General features: G+C 39.3%; 1 protein-coding gene across 2 annotated transcripts in view; it reads right to left on the reverse strand.

The window, feature by feature from the left end:
* The window catches only part of ptprfb (protein tyrosine phosphatase receptor type Fb), a 129,058-nt gene that overhangs the window by 44,276 nt on the left and 66,128 nt on the right, over window positions 1–18,654 (reverse strand). Inside the window, exons 8-13 of one of the 2 annotated variants that reach the window (XM_079611808.1) lie at window positions 17,970–18,551; window positions 17,631–17,764; window positions 15,863–16,007; window positions 12,144–12,449; window positions 9,303–9,496; window positions 2,227–2,253 (exon numbers count right to left, since the gene is read on the reverse strand). In XM_079611808.1, coding sequence (XP_079467934.1) covers window positions 2,227–2,253; window positions 9,303–9,496; window positions 12,144–12,449; window positions 15,863–16,007; window positions 17,631–17,764; window positions 17,970–18,551 — 1,388 coding nt within the window. The remainder of the gene's footprint in view (window positions 1–2,226; window positions 2,254–9,302; window positions 9,497–12,143; window positions 12,450–15,862; window positions 16,008–17,630; window positions 17,765–17,969; window positions 18,552–18,654) is intronic. The other variant, XM_079611809.1, reaches the window with a different exon arrangement.

Consider the following 18,654-nt stretch of genomic DNA (forward strand, 5'->3'; position numbering starts at 1 on the left):
ATTAACGTACGAATCCCAGATTCCAGAAATCCAGTTCGCTGACAGGCTGCCAGACAGCCCTGAATCATGGGAGAGGGAAAGGAAAGCAATTTGGCGGGAGCAAGCGATTGGCTCCTGCTGAATGTTTTCAGGCAGGTGGCAGCACGCAGTGGCAGCGGAGCAGGTGCGGTCGCTAACAGCAGGGCTCCAGAGAGACGGCAGCCAGTCTGCTGGCACAGAGATGGGCGGACTGAGAAATGGGGTCAGGCTTCACTGGGAGGAAAGCGACACTGGTAACTGAAGTGCGCCCAATTCTTCGGCTCTTTTTTAATGCTCCAAATCTAGGCAGTAAGAGGATTTACCAGCATAACGCAAGCCAGGCCCTGAACTGTAGTGGGCTGTCACGCAACTATAAGAATCTTTTGAAGAAACTCTGGAACAACGAAACACACACACATACACACAAAGCCATGTTCACGGACAACACACACCTACATTCACAAAGAGCTGTAGTGTTGAAAGCCGACTGTTGTCGGCAGCTTTCCCTCTCCAGCCAGGCTTCACTGGTTTTCAACACTCACAGCACACATAACCCTGAACCAGTCGCTCTGCTGAAAGCAGGTAACATCATTCAGCGCCCCCCACCCCAACCAATTCAGTCATCACACAAGGGGCCAAGCAGATTTTAACTTCTCTATTAATATCCCTTTCTATGCTTCCCAACTCAAAAAGCCAAAATAATACATTGAAAAGAGCAAGCAAAAACAATACAAAGTGATATATTTGTCATGGCTCGGTATTGAAACTCATAACTGTAATGAAAATGAATGTTGTTTACATGGCTTCCTGGAATACTTAGTAATGGTTAATCAAGGCATTCAAATATGATAGTATAATGAAACTGCTGTTCAGGGCAACAGATTTCTTCTTACATAATTATTTTAACGAAAATAAAATATTTTCTATCCATTTATTTATTTGGTGAGTAACAATGCAATAAGTGGGATAATGTAGAGTTTGATGAATAAACTCTGCCTGGGTTTATTTTGCAATAATTATCATCAGATAACTGTAAACCCTTACATAACGCATTTTTTGGCAATATACAATACCGTTCAAAAGTTTGGAATCGAGAAGATTTTTTAAAATGTCTTTGAAAGAAGAGTCTTGTGTTTACCAAGGCTGCATTTATTTGATCAATAATTCAGTAAAAAAATAGTAATATAGTGAAGTATTATTACAATTTAAAATAACCGTTTTAAAAGTGAATGTTTTGTAAAATCTAATTCATTCCTGTGATGGCAAAGATGATTTTTCAAATTATTAAAAACTAAATAGAAATGAATAATAATCTCACTGACCCCAAACTTATAACTGATAAAACAGCTCCAAAATCTCATTCAATTAACCAAGGTCACCATGAAATGTCAGTGTGGGAACCATAAACACCCAACATTTAGATAAATGACTAAAGTAGATGTTTTTTTTTGCCAGAAAAATTCTCTTGTGATTATAATAACCACAAGTCAAGAACAGCAGACAAAGCTTTCATTCATACAACTACTTAAATCAGTACGTCTCAGTTTCCATAAACCGTCTCTTCTATCCCTCTAGTCAAGAGTCTTCGTCTGCACATGTACAGTATTTGTCATCGCAGTACGAGTGAGTGTTTATTATTCAGGAAATGTTAAACTAGTGCTCTAATAGTGATGGTCCCTTCCATATTTGCACGCGTGTGATTGTGTGTGCGTGTGAGTGAATAACGTTTACTTGCTATGCTAGAAGTCATTAGTGCAGTCATTACACTGTCAGTGAAATGTGCTCTCAGGGGCCAGACCTTTAGAGCATGCGGCATCATTACCATTAGTAAATACAGTGCATTAGTGGGAGACCTGCAGTATAATGCTGAAAATGCTGCAATTTATTCTGGTCTTTTCTCTCTCTGTGTGTGTGTGCGAGTGAATAAGTACAGAGTTAGAAATATGTTTGCAACAGTGCTCAAAAGATGCTAAATGGTGTATATTCCCCCATCTCCCCCCTTTTCTACAAGCTGCTTGGTCCAAATTTATATCAAGCACACAGAAGGAGTTCAATCAAACTGTTAATCCCTCCTTGCAAGGAGAAATGTTAGTTTTAAATGAAGAAAAGCCAAGCGATAGAGGAAAAAGCGAAAGATGAACACACAAACGCAGAACATCCCCGCAGGCCCAATGCCACAAACCACCCGCTCACACTTGAGTTACTCACATATTCCGTGGACTCTTCAATTTTCCACTGATGGAAAACACAGGACAGATGAGAGGGGAAAAATGAATCAGAGATGGCACTACTGGGGAGAAAAAAAAGCATCGCTACCTTTTTTTTCTCTCATCTACAGATGAACACATAGCGTTAACAGTGACATGCTACAGAGACAGAGGAGAAGGGTGGAGGAGGAGAGATGACAATATTTCACATTCGACACAGTGCTGTATAATGTCAGGTAAAAGGAGCAGTGGTATATACTGCTAACGAAGGCAAGGTGCTTACTTTCCGTCGCTCTGTGGGAGAAAGAAATGACAACTATTGCACCACTAACACCTGGTGCAAGAACGTTTTAGTCTCAGCATGGTTGCAAATATTGCAATTCAGAGACACTTACCTGTGCTGCATTCATTATATACCTGAAAACTGACCTCCAAAAGACATACAGAAATATTGTACAATCCAAAACATTATCACGGATACACTGCCTTGTTACATGTAACGTATAATTTAAGCAATTATTGTGTTCATTTTATCTAAGGATGCACAAAATATTGGTACCATATTAGTTATCGGATGAGGTGAGTATCAAGTATCAGTTGTTGAAATTATCTATTTAATTGTGCAGCTGAAATCCTCTATTTTTACTTAAAGCATTTAAAATGAATGATTTAAATGTTTTATGTTTTTTATTTTATTTTGAAAAAATGATAAAAAAATTTAATCGGTCATACCATGGAAGTAATCTTCATCTTGTCGGTTCCTGCCAAATGTTGTACATCACTCATTTTATCTCACCGACACATTTGTTTTGCACAAAAAAAGACACATTTTACATTCGTATACACACATTTTGGCCCCTGCTGGCAGATACCGGTACCACAGCATTGATGTATTCGGACGAATATTGATTAGAGTGAATTCCTCACATTTTCCTCAAGATAGGCAAAAAAAAAAAGAAGTTTTGAATTTAAACAAGATATATGAAAACTTTTTTTCTTGAATCCCATACCGATTAAAAGCCTATTTCTGAGTGAGAGTCGCCTGGTGGTGTTCAGCATGAAATCCCATTGCCTCCATCACACTGCCAGCTGAGCTAGGTGACATCAAACTTTACTGACAGTGAGCACCCACAACCCTCAACAAAAGGCGCACACACATGCATCAAATCTTCCCTGGACCGAGAAGCCAGCATGGAGCCAACTCAACCGGATTTGATATTCCTCTTCGGGAAGAAAAAAGAGATTGCTCCTTTCTAGCCGAGAATCTGCAAAGTGCAGTGAAGCATGTCACAGTATCAGTGTGCAGACCCCCACACTGTAATTTTCTACATTAGATCAGTCTGCAAACATTCATCCATATCGTACAATTGCTTCTCATGATGGAGCTGATCTAGATCTGTGTATATATTGCATAACAGTACCACTAGCCGACTAGATGGAGGCCAATATTTCAGTCTGTTTCCCTAACACACCACTTCCCACACACATCCGATCCTATAGGATAGCGTCTGGCATATGTGGCGTCTTGTTAGCCTGCCGGCTGCTCAGAGGTGGGAGTCTCATGGACGATTTTAAAAGCACCTGACAGCACACGAGAATCCACTGGCTTTGCCCAGGGCATGCCTCCCTAAAAGTCCAGTAACAATGACTTTACCCAGGGCACGACTGCCTGGAGGCCTGACCGCCCGTCATTACCTTTCTCGGCGAGGAGCTGAAGTCATGCTGATAAGTTGAGTAGAAAGTGTGGAGGCTGAAACATTGATCAGATATAATGGGCCGGAGAGCGCTTCTAACCCTTCAGGTCTGCACTTAAGAGTTGTACTTCAATCATTTAGTCATCGACGTTTCACTGCATTCACTAAACCGCTGATTTAAACTGTCCTATTAATCGTGCACAGTGCTGCAGCGTAGATACAGCGTGCACTTAGCACATACACAACGGCATCTAAAAGGGGACGGAAAAGCCACCACAGTTCCTCCGGTCTGCTCTACATTCAAACAACAACATCCCACCTCAGCACCGACACAAGAAACGTACGCTTAAATAAACACAAACAACCTCTTTAAAGCTCAAGTTAATGAGACATTTTTTCCGCTTATCTGCTTTCTTAATGGGTTGTTGTTTTCCACGTGGCACTTTAGCCTCTGTTAAGCGTACAGGCCTTTGCCTTCCCAAAATTATCTCCTCTGAATCATTCTCTTTGAATGCTAGATGAATAAATTAGCCTAGTTTATTAAAATGCTTCAGAGAGCAGAAAAAAACAGGTCAGAAGTGATAGGAATCTTCAGCTGGAGCCAAATACGGCAATTTTCAGACGGGATATTAAAATAGTAATGGAAGTCTGCGTTTGTCAGATAGAGCCTGTTGGAGAACAAGAGATGAAAGGCGAAGATGGTGCTGATATTAATCATGAGAAAATAAAGGGCTCTCTCTCTCCTCCATCGGGCCACTGAGGCCAGAGTGATTGTTTTCCGAATTGGTGCTGTATGAATCTAACATTCACTTTACTCATAAAGCAGATGCTCGCAGAGTCTTATAGAGTCTTTCACGTGACAGTAATTTGCTGCGACAAAGTGATCGGAAGTCATTTACTTTCAAAGCGAGTTGATTTGAGATGATATAAGCGACAACCGTTGGCAACACATCGGTTTATGCAAATGTACTTTATGCAAATGTGCAGTGATGGGATGTGGCAACTACCAATGGGAACGTAGACAGTGAAACTCACATGACAATTGCACCACATACCACCAACCCACAATCCCAATTAAAAACACCCGAACCAACTAATCAAAGTCTTCAGGCTTAGTAGAAACTTCTGGGCAAGTTGGAGCTAAACTCTGCAGGACGTTGGCCCCCAAGGAGCAGGTTTGGACACCCAAGATCCAATGACAAGATGGTGGTAGTTTATAAATCCCACTTTATTGGGTTTAAACCCTCTATGTTTTGGCTACCAGCTCAGGTCCTTGTTCTCTAAAAGCTGCACCACCCACAGCTCCGATCTCTCGCTACATCTGTCAATTCCCTCTTCTATCTAACATCTACAACTGATGCAACAGGATCCTAACCATACAGCGCAGAAGATTGACAGTTGTAATTGTAGGGGACTCTCGTGCAGATTTGTTGGAGATTCTTCATGGAAAGGTTGACAGGCCTCTCTAACGGCCACTTGCTCGGCTCTGGTGGCACACTGGAATGGATCAATTAACTCAATCTCTAAGTTAAATTTAGACTGAGGGTAGTGTGTGGGTTCCTAGTCTGGCCTTCTTTGAAAAGAAAATGCATTTAACCCACCCACGGACAAACAAGTGCTCGCTGGTTTCCCGGCTTTTCAGCTGAGGCCGGGGAGACAGATGAGAGAGAGGCTTCTCAAGTTGCTCTGAGTGAGACAAATATTGGGATCAGATTGTGACAGTGTCTTAATATGAACTTGAAATCAATGTGAAATCAAATACTTCAAGTACTTACTTTCAAGTTTTCAATTTACGTTCCACATCTAATTGTGCATAGTACATCAGAGCATAACCTTTTATCAAAATGTAATAACATAGTATTAGTAAATGCTAACCAACAGCCAAAAAGCTACTAAAGGATTTTTAGGCTACTTTTGTAGGTAATACAGCCTTTATAAAACCTTACCAATAGATAAAGTCAGTATGAAATGGAAATTTACTATGTGTTTTCTAAATGCATCTTACTGTGAACATTTTATCCAAGTATACATTTCTTTTTTCGACATTGTAATTTTTCCTAAAAATGTCACAACTTATGAAACGAGACTCTCTGGTGACGTATGGCAGACTTCTCCAATCATTTAGTCGGCTTAAACCCTGCCCGTTTCTTGACTGGAAGCTTGGATTCAGATCCTTTTTCTTTTCGATAATGTTGAAAGCACTTCCGTTTCATTATGACTTTATAAGTTATAGTTAATGGCTATAATTATGCATTATAAATAATGGCAACATAAGGATAATTTAAAAAAAAGAAAAATGTAAGTGTTAGGATACTGGAGATGCTTAAGCATGAACTTGACTATCAAAACGTTTCCTCAGAAATTGCAGTAATGCTTCAGTCCAGTTCCAAAAATATATCACATTATAAAATAAAATACTTATATTTCGTGTTAGATTAAATCATTCAATAAAAAAAAAATCTGCAACTACAATGTTATGACATACCAAATAAGAGTGGGTGTTGTGTAGGTAGCTAGTCATTTTGTAACTCACAAGTGTTATTGTTAATTGGTGGCTTGGCCATTATGGTTTGGATTGGTTCAGTAATGCACACTAAGAGCAAATGAAAAACATTACACATGCTCTTGCTCTCCTCTGAGATGTTTTAGGAGCCCATCCATGCAGAAGCCCATGCTCTTAGAGTCAGAGAGTCTCTGAAGGTGGTAGAGAAACAGCACATATTAAAACTTGGCAACCCCCAGAAGAACAAAAATGGATGTCTTGAGAAATCCGGGTCTTTTTGTCAAGACAAAAAAGCACTACAAGCCATTTATCAAAGCAACTCGGCAACCACCCTGCCACACCATTAGTGTTACACAATACACAATGGATTTTCCTCACTTCTCCGACATGTTTTCTCCCTTCTTCACTCACTCTCCTTGGCCAGTTACATCCCAGAGAGCAAAGCAACAACACATTCTATTTTTTGCCGAGTAAGAGTCAAAGAATGAAGAAAGATGTAGACATAAACGTAACCGGAGTCTTATGATACATCTTCTATGTCTGAGAGAAAAAAGAGACACAAGGTGAAAATAACAGGCTTGTATGGATCTTTGTGTCTGAGAAATCTGATATTTACAAATGCGTCTCAGCAAGTCTTGCAAATGTTTTAATGTTTGTTTTTTTCTGTAAAAATGAAGGCGAATGAGTCACGCCCTGGGACAAACCATCACAGTTCGCAGTAAATGACTCAATGGTTCAGATGTTATGGTGGATTGTTTGCCAAAGAGGGAGAGACAAGCGCAGGTGTCCTTGTGTTGTGAGAGCAAAGAGGTCAACAGCAGTTCATCTGACAGACACTGTAAACAAAACCTGTCTGTTGTTTTTTTGTCACTGATAGAAACTAGATTTTACAAAAATAGAAAAAACTCACAACAAATGTGTCTTGTAAGCTGTCAAAAATATTTACAACAGCTGACCTTGTGACATTAAACAAAGTTTACAAGTTATGACTTGTTGAGGTGTTATGGACTAGAGACAGACAAAACAACAACAGCACCACAAACCAGAGAGGCGAAGGTCACAAAGACAGCTACAAGCTCTGAGCGAGGGATTTTAAAGAATATATCATTTAAAAATGCACTGACATTACAATTCTGGGATATTAGGATATTATGGTCTATAACTGAAAAATGGCAGATATTAAAATTGTATACTACTTTGTCTAAATTAAAAAAAAAGAAAAGAAAGCCTAATCAGTTTTAAATACTGAAAAGTGAATTTAGGCACGACAACATTATAATGTACAATGTGAAAATGAATAATCATTGTGAGATTTGCTGAAGTGTTATTCAATTTTAATGATTACATTTTATAAAATATAAAATGCAAATAACAGTTCTCAATTAAATTAGTGTTTTTAAAGATTTTCAAGTGTTAAATGACAACGAAGATAATTATAAATAACGAAAAGTTTATAAAACGTATAGCAGAAATTAGAACACACAATTAATAATATAAATAACATAAAATAATATATCAATATAAGGCAATAACCAATATAGTACCAATATATTGTGCATTCCTAATAATATAGGCTATTAGTTAACGGCAGCGCAGAAAACTTGCCAGTTCTAGCAGGTGGATTGAGCACTAACGTGCGAGGTGATACATTGGCATTTCTCATGCACTTCTTCACTTGGGTATGTACTTATGCAAATGAGAAATAATCTTCTCAATGCACCAGAAAACCCCTGTCACCTGCCCATTTACTAAAAACCAATAAAGCCCACAGTGGTGCATAGACATCTTTTGTTACAGTCTTTATCCCACTAGCTCGGAAAGGGGGAATGCTTACACAGGTAAATGAGAATCTCTTGTTTGGGGGGCAGGGAAAGTGCAGAAAAACGCAAGTTAATTCTCAGCTAACAATTCAAGAGCAAAAGCATTTAAATGCCCCCAGTCTGAATCTCTATATCCTCGAAAAAGTGTCTACTTAAAGATATTCATGGATATCTAAATCCCTCCTAAGGATTACTATCTTTCTTCCATCTAAGCGCACCCACGTTTCTTCAGGCAGTTTTTAAATCTCCTTATATTAATGCACCATGAGTGAAACCAAAAATAAACTAAAAAAAAATACAGAGTAACAAGGCAGTGCATATGTATTAACGTTAGGATTTACAAAGAGCTGAATTCTTAAAAGGCCACCAACATTGTGCATTTGTGAAATATTTAACAACAATTTACATAACACTCAAGGCTCACAAAAGTTTTCATGTGGAATTAGATGTGTAGACATAAGTCCTGAAAACACTGAAGACAAAGATTCTGCTCCAAACCCTACTGAGTTGCCTTACTAGACAGCATTTTAAAAGGCATTTAAGACACACTAACCAACCCAGAGGCTGTTCAAAACTAGACAATTATATAGCCAAAAAAACAACAAAAATGACTAAAAATCATTTTTGGTAACTGAAATAAAATAAAATATAAAAAAATGTTGTACTAAAAAAGAAAAACTTATACTAAACTAACTACTAAAGTACTAAAAATACTTTTGTTTTATTGTTTTTTTAAATAAATAATTTAATATATTGATACCTTTTTCAAATGATAGACATTAACTGAAAGAAAGGTCATAATAAACAATATTTTAATTTTAGAAAAAAATTGTGCATGCTTACTGTGTCAGATCAATATCTTAGCAGCATGCTAACACCAAACTCAATTCTAACCAATTGTGAGGTTTAGTTGAGTCTCCAAGTAAAGCTTTTCAAATAAGTCACTTAAGAGTTCCGATGTAGGTAAGGATCACTAAGGTTTGGAGCAGAGCCCTAACAATGGCATCCAGCTCACAGTACAAACAGTGAAGTACGACAATAAGGAATTAGCAGGTAGTACCTGTGCTTCTGGCAGAGCGACGTCCATTATATTAGGCTGTCCGCGTGGCTCCCCGTTCTCCAGGCGGGAGTATATGACCTGGTATCCCCGGATCTGGCCGTGCTGCTTCCCAGAGAGTGGCGGCTTCCATGTCACACGAATAGCTGTGGAGTTCACAGCCTCCACTTCGACTTTCCGAGGTGGGGCTCCTGGCACTAAAGGGGGACAGTTACATTTAAACTTTTAGGATTGCGTTTGAGCTGAAACACTCTAATAAGTGCTAATGAGTTGCGGCTTGGGTAAGGAGAGGTATTAACATATTTGTCAGTCAAGGGACATTTATCATATCGGTAGAAAAGCTAATGTGGCTTCAGTGAGAAGATTATTCTCAACAACTCAAGGATCCAAAAGAAAGTGTAAAAAAATCAGATAAAAATAAGAACTGCTAAAAGATTAGCAGGAGGCGATGAAGGACAATTAATTATCTGATGAAGATGTGCTGAAATGCTGTTCAGCTGATATATGCCAGAATCATTTCTAAGGGTGATCCCAGGACCAATATATAAGGATGTGACTATAGAGCAGAAGTGTGGTCTAAGACAGGAGGGGAGGAGAATGAGAAGAACGAAGAATGAGAAATGAGAAAGAGGAAAAATGGGAAAAGAGAACTAGAGATATTGATGAAAAAGCTAGTGGACAAAGATATGCTGTTGGTCAAGTTTGGAATAATTAAGATTTTTAATTTTAAATCCTGTTTTAAATCCTGTTATTCAAAATTATTAAAATAGCTGGAGATTGCTTTACTATGCAACATGGTTGACCCTCGGGTTTTGAATGGCTGTACTAAATTTATTTATGTAATTCACGTTGTGTGGCCATGATTATTTGCCAGCATGGATAAGTTAAAAGTCATGAATGTTTGCAGTCAAATCTGACTGAACGGATATAGACCGGAAAATAACAGTAATTTCCGTTGTAGTAGAGCAGTAATATTTCATTTATTTGAATGAATGATTGAGTAAGTTTGAGTGCTGCATGAAATGACATTAAGAAGATATCTTTGTGGGCAAACGCATCACCCTTGCCTGGTGGTGGCTTGGAATTCCGAGGGGAATCGGATATAAGCGTTTAGACGTAGGTCAGATGTCCAGATATACATCTGATTTTAAACCGCATTTAGAAGTGGCTCAGATTGGATATGAAAAAATGTGTATCTTGTGTTTATACATGTCAGATGCGAGTTAAAAAAAAAAAATTGTGCCAGTGTAAATGCAAAGCGCATGTTGTCTTGTGAAGGAGCACATCTGGTCTTATACTGCTCTTCTACGTTTAATAAGCTTTTCTCTTTAGCCTACACTTCTAAAAACCTTATCAAACGCACTCAGGGATTGCCTGAAGTCACACGTGTTACAGCCTGTAACTTGTGCAATCATAAAGGACATGTAAACCTTTCTGTAGCACAACAGAGGAAGGACAGACAGTGAGTAAGAGTGAGTAACTGCTTTGAGGGCTGATGTCTGTGACTGTCTAGGACAGGGGTTTTAAACTTTTTGAGGCCAAGGACCCCAAACTACAATGATTCCCTTGCAAAGGAGCCCTTTCTGAAACATCTTCATGCAGACCCATGGAGATCTTTATACTTAGTGCGAAAAATAATAAGCACGATATGATAGCATATACAGTACAACATGTTGTTTAAATTACTGGCTTTCATTTTATAATTGTACTAAAAACTAAAATGATTAAAATAATCTTTTTATGTTAAAATATATACAAATATACACTACCGTTCAAAAGGTTGTGTCCGGTAAGTTAAACAAAAAGTTTTTGTTGAGTCTCTTATGCTCAACAAAGCTGCCTTTATTTGATCAGAAAAAGTAAAAAATAATTATATCGTGAAATATTATTGCAATTACATTTTTTTTTTATTATTATTACTTTTTAAAATGTAATTTACTGCTATGATGGCAAAGCTAAATTTTCAGCATCATTACTCCAGTCTTCAGTGTCACATGATCCTTCAGAAATCATTCTCAAATGCTTATTTGAGCATATTCTTTAGAATAGAAATCCTTTGTGAAATTATAAATGTCTTTACGGTAACTTTAAAACAATTGAATGCATCCTTGCTGAATAAAAGTAGTAAATAAAATCTTACTGACTAATGAACGGTATTTTATAGTTGTTTTTTATGTATTATTATACATATTTTTGAACAAAACTAAATGCATATTTAGCTTGTAATTTCAATTGCTAAAAATGCATTTTGTAATAATTTTTCCTCGGACTCCCTTGCAGTGGCTCTGGGGTCCCTGAAGCCCCTGGTCTAGGCAACGTGGTTAGCTGACAGCTGGACTTCCTGGAGAGCTATGTCAGTTGTCTGATTAAAGTGTAGGACAATTAGACCATGCTTCAATGATAAGATGACTCTGAGCTATGAACCATGGGTAGTGGTCCGCTGATTTTATGGTGCTTTAAGAGGATGTCTCTGTGATATTGCTCCCTCCTCAATTATAAAGTTGTTCCAATTATAATTATAAAAGAAATGCTCCAGTCACTACTTTTATGGAGAAGACCAAGCTTTCAGGTCTAGGTTTGTTCAAGGTTAGGCATTATTTAGAGAATCTGACTTTGTCCATGCCACAACATTTTGATTAGAAAAGTTTGACAAACAAGAAAGTCACAAGCATACTGTGGAATCTAAAGCAAATGCCACAGATGATATTGTTCATAACCCTGAATAGGAAGAATTGTTAGCCATGCCTAAAAGAAGTAATTCGTCAGACAAAAAGAGAACAGAAAGATAGCAGCCAGCAGTAGCCCAGCATTAGTAGTTGTCCACATAGGAGACTTCAGACCTACCGTCCTCATTGGTACGAATACGCACAGCTGTGCTCTCTGGGCCAGGGCCCACATCGGTGTGCGCTCTCACCCACACCTGATACTCCGTCCACTTCTCCAGCCCATCCAGCACATAGCTGGAAGCATCCGCTCCGATGTCCTTCACCTCGTGGCGCTCCGAGTCTTCATTGTTCACCGCCTGGTAGCTGACTGTGTAGCGCACGATAGCGCCGTGGCGACTAGCGGCCGGCGGCGCCACCCAACTCACCTTGATGCTGGTGGAGCTCAGACTGAACAGGTGCACGTCTTGAGGGGGGGCAGAGGGGGCTGCGGGAGGGGGCAAGGCAACGGGGAGGGCATCAAGCAAAAATTAAACAACTCAAAACAAGCTCGCTTCTGGACTGAGAGGTTGGGACAAGAATTGAGAACGTCTTTGTTTCATATTTTTGTTTAATTTAAAATTAGAACTATACACTGATTTTGTGTTTTCAAAGCCATTTTGGTTTTAAAGTTGGTCATGCTCGCTTTTACCAAATGTATGTATTCTTTTGATTTATTTTCACTTTGCTTTGATATCATAAGGGGAAATCTGCAAATGCTGCTACATCAAAATGGTGGGGTATTAACTTTTTTTTGCCTATCACTGACTGTGGCTGGTGAATGCCAAATTTGACTAGCCACTCACAATTTTTTTATAGGAAAAAAAATAACATTGTATGGAAACATAAATCCTGATAACCTTTTTTTTTTTTTTTTTTTACCTTTCGTAGTATGTTTTGTTTGTGTATGATCTAAGGTTGATTACTGGGTTTTCTGTCCTATGTATTTTTGAAAATACTAAAAAGAAATTCAAACAATTAAATTAAACTATAAATTAAAATTAATAGGAGAATGTGAACACATAGGGCCCTATCTTGCACCCAGCGCAATTGACTTTGTACACCGACGCATGTATCATTCCTATTTTGCACCCGCGCACAGCGGACTTTTCCCTCCACAGACGCACGTCGGTAAATTAGGAAATGAACTTGCGCTCGCGGGGGCGGTTCAGCGCAAAGAGGAGGCGTGTTCCGGCGCAAAACTTCCATGGTGCTATTTTCCAGTTTTAGAAAGCAATTGCGCCATTGACCAGGAAAAAAACAGTCTAAAGACAGTGGCGCGTTGCGCGTTAGTGATATGGTATTTTAAGGGCGCGTGCTTGGCCATAATGTTAACGCGCATCCACTTTGATTCTCTAATATAAACAGATGCAGCAGTTTTCATTTTTGCAAATCATACATTATTACAAGGAAAAATATTAACACACGAGGGAAATCATTGTTGTGTCCGTGAAGATGTGAAAAAGATCTATCTAGATAAAAAAAAAAAGAAAAAAATCTAGATTAGGCTACACATTTACTACCCAAATTATACGCCTGTTTAACCGAAGCTAATTTGGGTGGGTTTCTCCCATCATCCCCAATGTCACTTCTCTGTGTTTTACGGCCCTGACGAGAACGTCGGTCTCCTCGGCTGTGAACCGCTCCTGGCGTGCGCCGGCAAATCCGCCGTTATAATAGCGATCCGCCACGGAACAAGCGCGCCGGCTCTTAAAGGGAATGTGAGAGGACGCTCTGATTGGTTTATTTCACGTTACGCCCAAACCACACCTATGAATAATGAAGCTACTTCAGACCAACCCCTTTAAGATTTGCGTCGGGCGCAAGAGTCATTTATCGCGCTGGGAAAATAACAACAACGCCGGGATCCGCCCACAAAGTTACTTGCGCTTTGCACTTTGACACTTGCGTTTCAGATCGTTAAAATAGGGCCCATAATATGAAACATCATTTTAACAACATATGCAGTATATACACACATACCATTTAAATGTTTGGCGCCAGTAATATATATATATTTAAAATAAATTAATACTTTTATTTAGCAAGGATGCATTAAATTCATTATTAAATAAAAATTCAATGTGTCAGTTTCCAAAAAAAATATTAAACAGCACAACTGCTTTTAACATGGGTAATAATAACAAAATCAGCATATCAGAATGATTTCTGAATGAATGAAGACTGAAATTTCAGCTTTGCCATCATAAGAATAAATTACAATTTTAAATATATTCAGAGAAAACAGTTATTTTAAATTGTACTAATTTCACAATATTACTCTATTTACTGTATTATTGATCAAATCAATTTGTGAACATGAGACTTTTTAAAAACTTTAACATTTAAAAAAAAATCTTACAGACCCCAAACTTTTGAATGGTAGTGTGTATAACAGCCAATCAAATGGGCCTCACCCGTGTGCTGTTGTTAGAATACAATCCAAAACTGACCCGCAATTGCAAAAAAAATACACTAGTTTGTGTAAATTTCTCACTCTGGTCTAAGTGATCAGTAAGTCGCAGCCGTTTACAACTTCTCTGTTTGGGTGTTGACAGGCAGGGGAAAGGCCATCGGTTTGTGTTTTAACAGGCATTCACACATTCTCAGTCAGCCTACTGGCTGGGAGACAACAGCCCCCCGTTTGTCAGAGATCCAAGTGTCAGTGAGTGTGGCAGCTGACGTGTCCGAGAGCGTACTCGACCATCCTGCCTTCGCTAAAGCATGCTGTTAGCATCTTTTGGCAGGCTCTGTGCCACTTCTGAGTGTCTGAGATAAGCGCAGCACTAGCGCGGCATATTTAATTAAGTCTGTGACGAACAGAGATCAGGTGAGCTGCCAAATTAAATGTTCTTGTTCAACACAACACAGTCCAGAGGCATAAAAAAAAAAATCACTACAACAGCACAACAACAATTTACAATGATCAAAAAAAGCTAAAGGGCGTCCGTTCATGCATCTCAACAGCATATGATAAACATAACTGCATGATTAAAAAACAAAACAAAAAGTAACTAAAGAAGAAAGGAGAGACGGCTGAGAGGAAGAACGCTGGGATATTTTAACATGCTTGCATTCCTTTGTTAACAACCAGAGCAGAGAACAGGAGAGGAAGTTTGGTGATGTCACACCGTTCTTGGCGCCCGTGGTGGGATTGAGTGTGAGGCGTCTCGCATCAGGCGGTCCTTAATCTGACAACAGTGGGAGAGCTACACTACAAACGCCTGATGCTGCAGAAGGTGACAAAAATACTGCAGCCGTAGCTGAACACGTTGACAGATTGTACTTTTTTCTTTTTTTTCGGGGGTCCTGACAAAAAAAAAAACCCTCAAGAGATCAAAGGTTCTTTTGAGTTCTGGAGGAGGTGATAGACAGGTCTCGAGAAGAACACGAGGCTGTGAGGGACTCAAGGGGAAAGGGAGTACTCTGATATGACTGTAAATCTTGTAGTATATATACTCTCTGAACATTGTCTTTTGATATGTGGGTGCAAGTGAGAAAGGTTGGGTTATACACGAGCAGAGGTGAGAGTCAGCGTTAAATTTAGCACAAATGCAGTGTTTCATCTCCTTTTCTCAAGCAGGCTTCACTGCTCTGGCTTTTAACATTGCAGCAATAACAAATCACATTAATAGCCTATAAGCCAAAATAATGATGACAAAGGCACAAGCAGACACCAAACGTACCTTTCGCCCTTGTCAATGCATAAAGGTATTCCCTGGCTTACAGGTGTAAAGTAATTAATTGGGGAGACTGTAGACAAAGGCTTGAGAAAGGAGGGGAAAAGAGAACCTCTGGATTGCCCATAGGGACAAGTTTAGGTTAGTTGATGTGATAAAGACAATAAAATAGGGTACTCACTGGACTGGGCGGTCTTGGCTTCGACGGGCTGAGTGAAGACCCCAAGCCCCATTTCAGAGCGAGCCGCCAGGGAGAATTTATACACAGTGTCCGGCTTTAGACCTTCAACAGCGTATGAGCCGGCAGGGTCGAAGGTGACGTGGATCTGAAGAGGAAACATCAAAAAACACGTTCAATCTATGTTCTATATCCACACTCCACAGGTTTATTTTAAAGTTAGAAAAAAAAAAAAAAAATTCTGTTGTGCACGTTATTGCGAACAATTCATCCATGCATGTTATTATTATAATTTTTTTACCCTGTAATTTTTAATTGAAGTATAACTCTAAAATGTTCCAATCTTTAAGTCCTCTTAAAGGGATAGTTCACCAAAAACAGATTGGTTTGTGCAAGTGGTCCTGCGCGCGTTCACGACAGTCTGAAGCGCGAGCTTCCTGTCGCATAATGACGTACAGGTATCTCAAGCATTGAGAATCTGTGAAATGTAAATCTTCCCGATTGAGATTACGCAAGCGAATGTAATCTTAGTTTTTTTTATATAGGTTGCAGCATCTGAGATAAGCACAAGTAAGTTTGCCGAGGCTGTGGATTACAGGTAATAATGTTGTAAAAATAGCGTTCAGTTTCTTGCACAGATCGATTGTTTCACTTCATAAGACCTCAATGTATCACCAGGAGCCACAGATATTTATTTTGTTATGTCTTTTTTCAACTCTTAAAGTGACAGTAGCAATTGACTTGAATTATATAAATCACCAAGGACTACGGTTTCAGCTAAAAATCTTCTTTACTGTCCAAATTAAGGAAAAAGTAACCTACAGCTTTTCCAACCAAAAAATGATGACTAGGAAGTTTTTTTCCTTTTCAATAATCTGTTTCACTAATATGTACGTCAAAATATGAAAAATCTTTCATTGTGACTAACACATTAGTTCTGGGGCTGTGGGATGTATTGTGAGGTGGGTGTGGAAGACTTAGTCATCAAATCCAATTCAATTTCAAACATTTAATCTACCGCACTAATGATAAGAACTCCGTCCTCTTCTCCTTGTATGGTGATAATCACACCCACTGAAGTCCACTTATGTGTGTTGTGTGTGTGTGTGTATCAGATTCAATCACAGGAATTTTGAGTGAATAAAGGTTTTCATTTCGGTCTGTTTTCATAAAGTGTGAATTTACATTGACAACTGCATGTGCTCTGTCAGTTTCCATTTTTTTGTTGAACAATGGTTTTAGTGTTTTTAGCATAACTGCTAATATTGTAGGCACATATTGTATCCTCATTTGTAAGTATCAGCTAAATTAATAAATCTACATATAGATTTTTTTCTAATTTTTTATTCAACATTTTAAGATTATGGGGGCAAAGAAGTTGTTCACTAAAAACACGGAAACACACTAATCTGGACTTTAACTTTCTGAAAACACACTGATGGCTATCATGATGAGAGTATGCATTAAGACATCTGATCTCAATGTTGATGTACCGACATCAAGAAAACAGATCCGAACGGCCCATTCTGGCATCAGTTAGAAACACTGCAAGCGCTGAGCATTGAAAAGTACATTCTGTTTTTGAAGCCAAAAAGCACAATCTAATTATATCAACTGACTGCAGACTTTTGCCTGCAGTCATTTTGTGAAATGTCAATTTTGGCTATCTTTCATTTGTATCCTTGGCCCACAGCAACAGCTGTAGACTACCAATATCAGGTCTGCTTGTAATTCTGAATGAATCGGGAAGGAACAAGCACTGACATGATACCTTGTTATCCGAGTCATCCTCCCAATATAGCAGCTCATATTTAATAATGGGGTCCTGGACCGGCCACAGCCAAGTTAGCTGGATCCGTGTATCCAGCTCCGCCTCAGCCTCAAAGCTGGATGGCTGAGCAGGAACTTGAAATCAAACAGACACAGACATGTTAGAGACAACAGATGCACAAGTATTTTAAAGGTACTGACATGAAATAAAACATGCAAAGTATAGGGCTGGGTATATTGATACACATTTCCTGATTCAATTAGACTCCAAATAAATTCAATTATGATTTTGTTCTGATGTATAATACTGATGTATTATTCACTATCCCCAAAAATTCACCTCCTTGCTGTGTCTTGACCTGCAACACATCAGATGGGGGCCCGTCTCCTACAGATGTGAAACCCAGGACACGTAGGCTATAGGTTATGTCGGTGGTCAGGCTCGAGATTGTGGTGAGACGGCTGTCGTCCGTGTTGTGTTTCTGCCAGGCACTAAGAGGAGCGTCCAGCTCAGATGTGTAGTAGATTCGATAGCCTTTAATCTGACCATTAGGTTCCTCCGGCGGTTCCCACTGCACCAACATGGTGCTGGCACTCAGCATACGTGCCTGGACGTGCAGAGGTGGGGAGGAAGGCGCCTGCTCACCCGTTCGCGTCTCGACCGGGTCACTGGGTGGCCCACGGCCGATGTTGTTGACCGCCATCACGCGGAACTCATACTCGGAATAAGGGCTGAGACCACCAATGCTGTAACGCGTGGTGGCAACACCGTCCACTTCTTGGAAGTTGGTGTCCGAGGTCTTGGCCCGGTACTGGATAATGTAGTAAGACACAGGTTCAGGGTTTCCAGAGTCCCATGTCAGGGTAACGCTCGTAGCTGTGGTTTCCGTCACAATGAGAGATGTAGGAGGCTTTGGGAGAGCTGAGGAGTAGACAATGAGAAAGGAAATTAAATGGATGACAGTTTATGTAGGCTAAGCTGCCTACACGGTTCACTCCTAAAATAGAGAAAGACGTGGAATGTA

The sequence above is a fragment of the Phoxinus phoxinus genome, assembly GCF_949152265.1.
Source record: "Phoxinus phoxinus genome assembly, chromosome: 5".
Lineage (NCBI taxonomy): Eukaryota > Metazoa > Chordata > Actinopteri > Cypriniformes > Leuciscidae > Phoxinus > Phoxinus phoxinus.